Source organism: Lathamus discolor, chromosome 3, assembly GCF_037157495.1.
Source record: "Lathamus discolor isolate bLatDis1 chromosome 3, bLatDis1.hap1, whole genome shotgun sequence".
In the NCBI taxonomy this organism is placed as follows: domain Eukaryota; kingdom Metazoa; phylum Chordata; class Aves; order Psittaciformes; family Psittacidae; genus Lathamus; species Lathamus discolor.
Genome location: NC_088886.1, coordinates 118287130 through 118295669, shown reverse-complemented (window position 1 = coordinate 118295669; position 8540 = coordinate 118287130). Strand labels below are relative to the sequence as shown.

The window sequence follows — 8540 nt, the reverse complement described above, 5'->3', positions numbered from 1 at the left end:
TAGGCTCTTACGTCAAGGTGTCTTTGCTGGAAAAGGGCAGTTTCACCCTACAGAAAACAGTGCCCTTGCACCACCACTTTGTCTTAAATCTTTACCTGAAAAAACTGATGTTTAAAACTTTAAGAATTTTTCTTGTAAGAAAAGCTTTACTTGTAAAAAAAAAAAAAAAAAAAAAAAAAAAAAAAAAAACAAAAAAACCCCAAAAAAACCCCACAACTTTCTGGCTGACCCAGAAAGCTTTCCAGCTTATTTTAACCAGATGTACTTGAAATTGCAGGTGTGTACCTTTAGTAAAGGATGTGTAGTGTGTGGATGTGCTTTATGAACTTGCTACTGCCTTGCAGCACTTGAGGGCTGAGGCAGAGATGGATAAAGCATAAAAAAACCTAACCAGTAAAAACAGGAAAGTATTTCTTTATTTTTTTTTTTTTAATAACCATCAAACCCACCACCTAACCCGGCCAGAATATCCAGTGTCTCCACACTCCTGTTAAGGTGTAGCATTTTCCAGAAACTACCTTTGATGAGGCAATTGGTTATTACCAATTACTGGTTTTGTCATGACTTCAGTTTTTAATACAAGCTGGTTTAAGTAAAACCAGATTTCAGTAGATGTTGATTCTGTCTGCCAGAGTCCTGTCAGTCACGCCCAGAGCCAGTAGTAGGCCTTGGATGGCTGATCAGAACTGTGTAAGACAGTTCTAGAAGAAACAAATCACTCACTCATGCTGTTTTTGCCATAACAGACACCAGAGCCTGTGTTTTCTCCAGCAGTTTTGACATGTGAACAAAATAGAGAATTTAAACTAAGAGATCTGCATGGTCCATAATGTCCCTAATACAACTGAGCCCTGAAAGACCAATGGCAGCTTCAACTCAAATTCTCGTGGCTGTAACTACCCTGCAGTAAGAAAGCAGTAATGCTTCACAGTCATGCTAATGTTGCACACAGGAATTTAGCTTTAAACTACAGGGTCATAAAAATAAAACCATGATCAAGTATCTTGGATTGTCAAAAGGCCTTGGGTGAGCACATCCATGTTATAAGTGATGTCTGGGGTTTAATTCTGCATTTTCTTCCCTCTACCAACAACAGGATGGAATACAAAGGTTTTTTTGTTTTAAAATCAGTGCATGAGCCACATAACCACTCTCGATCCAGAGTTATAATGTACCTGCAAGCAGTTTGCATTTTACATCTTCACAAAAAATTTTGTGATATCACAGCCGTACTTCGTCGCTAAAGAACGTCTCTTCATCTGGCTTCTTTCCTTGGCCTGTTGTGCAGTTCTCTGCAAAAGAGAAAGGCAGGTCTGTTCAGTAAGTATTGCTGCTTGTCAGTGGCATGCCCCGTGGAAAACATTAGCCCACAGTTAAACTTCAGTCCAGTGCTGCACTAGACAACACAGTAAAATGGAAATGGTTATAAAGGTAACATTTTCCCAAATCCTGAGGAAACTTTCATAACAGTTTAATGCTGCCTTTCCACTGTATGGGATGGAGGGGCTGACAGCACTGGGGTTCAGCTGGGGCCAAAGGGACTGAGAAGGAGCCTAATTCCCATCTCCTGCTGCCAAACAGAAGAGCAGGAGGTAATGCCTGGGTGTCTCCAGGAGGAGGTTTCACCCTGAGGGTGGGCAGGGGGTGAGACAGGACAGAGTGTGCAAGCCACCTGCTCCGACATTACCTCTGTCCCTCTGCCAAAATGCTTTTTTGATGACACCCACTGCCCTGGTGCATGTTCCGCAACATTTTTGCGTGAGAGGGTGAGGATTTTGGGTGAGACCACACTGACCTCCCTGTGGCAGACTGTGCACAGAGTTTGAAGGTTTTCCAGGGAGCATTGTCCCCCTCCACTGTAGACAGGCCTGATATGGTCCACCTGCCAGAACTGGCCTTCTGTTGGGTTTGTTATCATTTCATTCAACTGCAGTAAACAAAGGACATGACAGGTGAAGCCTTAGATATTGCTTCTGAACCACATGTGTGTTCTACTATAAGAATAAAAAAAATAATTCAGAAAATAGCTATTTATAGTTTTCATCTAGAGAAAGTAAGCCTTAGCCTTTTCTTGTTGCTCTCACTAGACAAGCAAACACCTGTGATTTTAGCTGGGATATTTTCACCTAGTCTGCAGCACACTGATTAACATCACAGTGGATCAAAGAAAGACAAAAAGAAAGGTTCAGTAAGTTATCTTCCATGCCATTGTATCATCACGTGCTGATATTAAACACAGAGTGCAACAGGTATACTTCCATCACAAAAAATGACTAACTAGGTGTTTGTCATGTTTTGATCAAGTCAGTGATAACTGTAACAGCAAGCATTGAGAAAGCTCAGGTAATAAAGCCCTGTGCCAGCTTTCAGAAAGTGAAAGACTAATTGTAACAGCATGGAACTGCATTTGCTAGAAGGTTCCAAGATAACCCACTGCAAGACTTCTCATCTCAGTCTTCTAGACATGCACTACCATATTTTCAAAAACTAGCACAAACAAAGCTGATCTCATACATACCACCTCTGATGGTAAATTAACTTTTGATTTCCCAAGATTCAGCAGGTGGATGGAGAATTTCTATAAACAACTTAGAACCAGTAGCTTCTGAAGCAGAAATCCAATTTTGCAGCAGAAATTAATATTTTAGTTTATGAATAAAAGCACCACTTTACATAGGAACATTCTCCCTCCCTGATCCATTGCCTTCAAGTCACTGAAGAATTAAGCACAACTGTGAGGAATTGTGGCAGTTTGTGGGGCATGTTGAGGAGATACCAGGGGAGTCAGGACAATTGGCTTTTCTTAAGCTCTTACGCTAAACATTCTGCAAAGTAGGAATAACCTCATACTGCTAGACCACATCCATTCTTAAATTGTTTCATAACCATAAAGTTCATTAATAAAGTGTAGAATTTTGATGCCTGTGCCTTTTAGAGATGAAAAAAGTCATTAGAAGACATTTGGATTTCTTTTGTTTAGTTTTGTTACAGATTTGTTTTTTCTTACTGTGTTGCTAGTGCTATGTTAGCCTACCTTAAACCTGTAAGAAGAACATTTTGGATTTCTCTCTACTGTCTTACATGAACACACAGATTAGCTGTTACTGCTTAAAAACCAGTACTATTACCTGCCCAAGTGGAAGGTGAGACATCCAGGAACTCTCCAGAAGTTTCTTACGCTGACTCTTGGGTGCATCTCGGATGCCGAGATAAAGCTCCTGGGCATTTTGATTACAAAATTGGCAAACACCATGTTCAATTTCAAACACTTTAGTCCTCAAGTAGCTCTGATTAAAGCGGATTGAGAAGTCCTCCTGGCAGGCATGAGAGCAAAATCGTGTGTCCCAGGGACGGGTCTGGCAGCCTGGCTCAAGCTGAGCTATTGGGTGCTGGCAGCTGAGACAGAGGGGATTCCCTTGACTGTCCAAGGCTTGCAAATAGCCCTTGGATAGGGAGGAGCCTTCAGCTTCAGCCTGCTCCAACTGAAGAGCCAAGGGACCTCCTCCATTTTTCAAAAGCAACCTGTTTGCAGGGAACAAAGCACAGCTGTCACCAAAGGAGGTTACTCAGCAATACAATTCAGTAGATTTGAGCAATGTATATTTCCATTAGATGTCTTTTATGCTCTGAAATACCAATTTTAGTTGAAATAGTATCTTGCTTAGATTGATACATGCACAGTACAAACTTGGTTTACATTTCCATTTAAACAAAATTTGTCAATAAAACAGATTTGTTTTTTTTTGCGTATCTTACTATATTTACACATGTACACTTAATTATTAACTGGAATAATGCTGTATTTATAAAGAAATGGTAGTTTTTTTATCAGGCAAGTACACATATAAATGTAAATGTTGCAGCCCCCTCTAACATAAGTAAAAAAGTCAAAAGGAAACATCCTGCTTTCTCTATGAAACCTTCATGGCTACTTATTGAATTCCCTACACTAAATAAGGCTTGTCTCCAGGCAGGATAAATGCTGTTTGTTTAATAACATTTTTTAAAAGGGCATTTTCTGTCTGGAATTTCATGTTCTTTTCTCCCTTCTTGTAAATTTTGAGGCAAAATGGAACAAAATATGGTGTCCCCAGTTTGCTGTTGACCTCACAAACAGGCCTGAGCTGAACTGTGTAGTTATTTTCTTGTTTCATTTTAATCAGTTACTTAACAGCTGTATCAGCAGACCAAAGATATAATCTAAATTGTTCTAAGAATGAAACAGCTCATCAGCAGCATTACAGCAAATTTTTTGTCTAAACACCGTACTTCAGCAAGTTAAACACTCACAGCACATAATCTGGTACCTAAAAAAACCCCAACCAACCAACCAACCAACCAACCAAAAAAACCCCACAAAACAGTGGAGAAAATGCTTTATCACCTTACTGAATTAATAAACTTACTTTGTGGAATGACCTGATTGTTCAATAGAAGCATTTTCATTCTTCAGATAAACTGAACTTTCTTTTGAGATGAGGCGAACACTGCCCCCACTGCTGCTAGCTTTGGTAAGTGAAGCTGCTGCAACATCCTCCTTGGTCACATACCTAAAGGAATTAATAATTCTGTCAATATACTACAAAGGGAACAATCTCCCTCAAAGAATATTCACTTTTGGCTGCAGCAAGATTGGTGTATTCTCATTTCCCAGATGAGGAATTAATAAAGCTTGGGAAAGCATACATCACACTTCCATGTTAAATAAGATAGATTTTTCCAAACCCAGATTCAGCTCTAACTGGCAAACAGATAAGTTGTTTTGATATATAACAATTAAAAAATAAACGCAATTTGAGTGTGACCAGCAGGTCAAAAGAGGTGATCCTGCCCCTCTGCTCTCATGAGACCCACTTGGAGTACTGTGTGCAGTTCCTGTGTCCTCAACATAAGGACATGGAGCTCTTGGAACAAGTCCATCAGGATGATCAGGGGGCTGGAGCACCTCCCGTATGAAGACAGGCTGATAAAGTTGGGGCTGTTCGGCCTGGAGAAGAGAAGGCTGCGTGGAGACCTCATAGCAGCCTTCAGGTGTCTGTAAGGGGGGCTATAGGGATTCTGGGGAGGGACTCTTCATTAGGGACTGTAGCAATAGAACAAGGGGTAATGAGTTTAAACTTAGAACAGGGGAAGTTCAGGTTGGATATTAGGAAGAAGTTCTTTACTGTGAGGGTGGTGAGGCACTGGAACAGGTTGCCAAAAGAAGCTGTGAATGCTCCGTCCCTGGCAGAGTTCAAGGCTGGGTTGGACAGAGCCTTGGGTGACATGGCCTTAGTGTGAGGTGTCCCTGCCCATGGCAGGGGGGTTGGAACTAGATGATCTTAAGGTCCTTTCCAACCCTAACTATTCTATGATTCTATGATATTGCCTGATAGTGAAACCAGAAAGCCATTTTGTTTCAGTTACATGAAGTCCAAGAAACTTTCCAAGCTCTGGAGGCCTCCTTGCTCCATTTGTTATGGTTGAACTCACTTTATTTTAATGCGAAAACATACAAAACACCACTGCTCTTAAGTAAAACTTGTAAAATCGCTTCACTCTGATCATTCTTCCAAAACCTACTATTCAGACAACTTCTCATAAGTATACCTCTCTGTACTATAAACATACCAAACCCTATATACTACCTTAGCAGACTTCTGTACGTTATGGTAGGTCTTCTAACACAGTTCACAATTAGATATTTCCTATATTTCATGGAAGGACACAGTCAGATATCAGGTTAAAAAACATCTACTATCTGCCGCTTCTGTTTTTATTACTGGGATTACAATGCCTTATTTATTTACTTAAATTCCTACCTACAGCCAAAATAAAGTCACCCAGGAGAATTTAACAGTAGGAACTGAGAGGAATAAAAGGGTTACAGATAGCTTGCAGATGCACCTTGGTGAATTAACCTGTATGCATGAGAAGTTCTGTGGACAGCAGTAACAACACTGAAGCTCTGAATGTCTGCCAGAGAAGACAGCATATCAGGAAAAGGAAAGAAAGTGGAAAAAAGGGTAAATTTTGATTTTAACAAGGATTAAACACTAGCCCTTTTCAGTGACACCCAGCAAGGAAAACAATAGTTTTGAGAAATGTCATTCCCAGAAAATGAAACTGCTTAAAGAAAAACTGAGTATGAGAAAGGGTTGGAGTAAGCCATGAATTATGAATACAACATTGTATCATTGATGGCAACTAATGATTTGTGCTTCCAGATGAGGAAAACAACAACATTCTTTGACCTTAGCTTTTCTGTTGAGCCCGTGATTTTCCTCAAAAATCTCTGGCAAGTTCCAGATGCTTAAACATGCACTGCAGCAAAGCCAGAACAGCTGCTGAATGCAGCACAGTGCTGGACAGGGAAGCATTCCACTTCAATTCCAACATACTTAGTGACATGCTTGGTTGCCTACGGACATTTGTCACTGTGCAACAAGCAATCATCAAATGACCCATTTAGTCTCAGCATCATTCCACCGAAAGTTACATTAAATATATCAAACTTCCTGCAGCAGTTAGTAAGAGGAAGAAGAATTAAAAAACACATACCTTTTTGTGCTACTGACCACCGACTGCTTTTTAGACAACTCCTCTGCAGCATGAATAGGACTACAAAATACCTGACCGCTTTTTCTGACAATCTTCTGTTTCATTGCTGTTAGATGACCCCATTCTTTCACAAACCTCAGGATCTAGTAGAGAATGCTACTGTCAGCAGCGTGACAGATATTACAGAACTATTTAATTACAGTGAAAGAGTGCTATGAATTAATACATTCAAAATTAGATGAAAACAGCTGGTACTACTGGAAATGGCCCCTTCAGGTCCTTTTTCACACAAGCTGCAGCACCGCCCCCCCCCCCCCCCCCCCCGCTGAAGAACTGCTACAGCTCTGGCATTAACTACAAGAACTGTTTTGCTACGTGTGTTGATCCAAAAGGTAGAAAATAAGGCCTGAAATAGCCCTTACTAATTGAAGATATAGCCATAGGAGAAGGGTTTCTGGATAAAGTCTCACTCAGGTAAAATTTTTTGTGTAAGCAAGACTGTACTGATGGGAAAAACAGACATGCAAAGGAATTTTCTTCTTACAGCAACCATCCTCCTGCTGCAGCCAGTCTCTCAGAAAAGGAAAGTTTGCTTCCATTACTTGAACAGCATTTATAATTGGGTTTATGGACAACCCAATTCCAACAAACATGGGATTCTTAACTGGTCGTTTCAGTCTAGCAAATAGCTTGGAAATCTCTCAGCAACATTTGTGTTACCCACTCATTGGGTGATTCACAGAAAGTTGAATCAGTCAGGTTTGTGTCTTATGAGTTAAGTTCCAACCTTGTTGGAGAACCTACCAAAAAGAATCAGTTTTGTTCCTGTATGACAGAATCTGATTTTCTAAATTACATTTCTCTTTAAATGGAAAAACCCCCTATGTTAAACAGCTAATATTGGACATAGAATCATAGAGTAGTTTGGGTTGGAAGGGACCTTAAAAGATCATCTAGCCCCTACACCCCTGCAATGATCAGGGACATCTTCAACTAGATCAGGCTGCCCAGAACCACATCCTGCCTGGTCTTGAATGTCTCCAGGCCCAGTTTAAATTCTGTACTTCCTTACTTGACTGAGTACTTGGGTATACAGTGTTTATGTTCTCAAACACCATTATAAATGTGATCTTTATTGCTAAATTAACTGAAGCTTCATGTCTCAGTGGAGCTGTGCCCTACAATGCTTTGAAAATTGTTAGAAGACCAAAAGAGCAAGTGAGAGTGAAGCCCTGCTCATAACTGCAGCTCTGATACAATCTAACACATTCTTATTCATAATGTGCCCCATGTAAGTCATAACCTTTAAAAAGCTATTTTGTTGACTGATGAATGTTAGTTACTAATCCTGTAAACGAGAAATTAAATTATGCCTGGTTGATTCTATCTACTGTTAACAGGAGGGATGATAATTTGCCAAAGTAACAGACTGCATAATTAATATTCACATCAACATTTGTAAGATCTGCTTGCATTGATGAAACTGTGCCTAGTTTCAAGGCCTGAAAGTGTTCTGCATTTATTTAAAAAACTAAGTCCATGTCCCCCATATTAAATATTATATTGCTGTGCCAGTAGAATTTGTTCTTACCAACGAACGATTTTGTTTATGCTGGAAAGTCTCTGGTAAATCCTCCCAGTTATCCAGCTGTATGTCCAATGGAATGAAATTGTGATTCAGTGGTTCACCATCCTAGACAAGCAAACAGTTTTGTTTACAGATGCAATATAGCACAATCTAGAAAAAAAAGTGTACTTGTTTCAAGTGAATTATCCTCGCTTCCTACCAAATTTAGTTCCTCAAGGTTAAGACTTTTCCAGAAACAATAACCCACAGATGTATGAAAACAGCACAGACGCAAGAAATATGTCTGACATTAACACACGTAAATGTAAACAGGGTGAAAATTTTAACTTTGAATATGTCTGAATTTTTTTCCTTTGAAAATAGGTCAGACACAGAAACTGCCTTACATTAAAAAACTGAAATGATAATCCTC

General features: G+C 39.8%; 1 protein-coding gene across 7 annotated transcripts in view; it reads right to left on the bottom strand.

The window, feature by feature from the left end:
• Positions 1-552: 552 nt before the first annotated feature.
• Positions 553-8540, bottom strand: part of ZRANB3 (zinc finger RANBP2-type containing 3) — a 49339-nt gene continuing 41351 nt past the window's right edge. For all 7 annotated transcript variants that reach the window (XM_065671310.1, XM_065671312.1, XM_065671315.1 and 4 more), the window contains 6 exons: positions 8132-8233; positions 6541-6683; positions 4407-4550; positions 3129-3522; positions 1796-1927; positions 553-1292 (listed from right to left, as the gene is read on the bottom strand). In XM_065671310.1, coding sequence (XP_065527382.1) covers positions 1194-1292; positions 1796-1927; positions 3129-3522; positions 4407-4550; positions 6541-6683; positions 8132-8233 — 1014 coding nt within the window. In that variant the 3' untranslated portion in view covers positions 553-1193. The remainder of the gene's footprint in view (positions 1293-1795; positions 1928-3128; positions 3523-4406; positions 4551-6540; positions 6684-8131; positions 8234-8540) is intronic.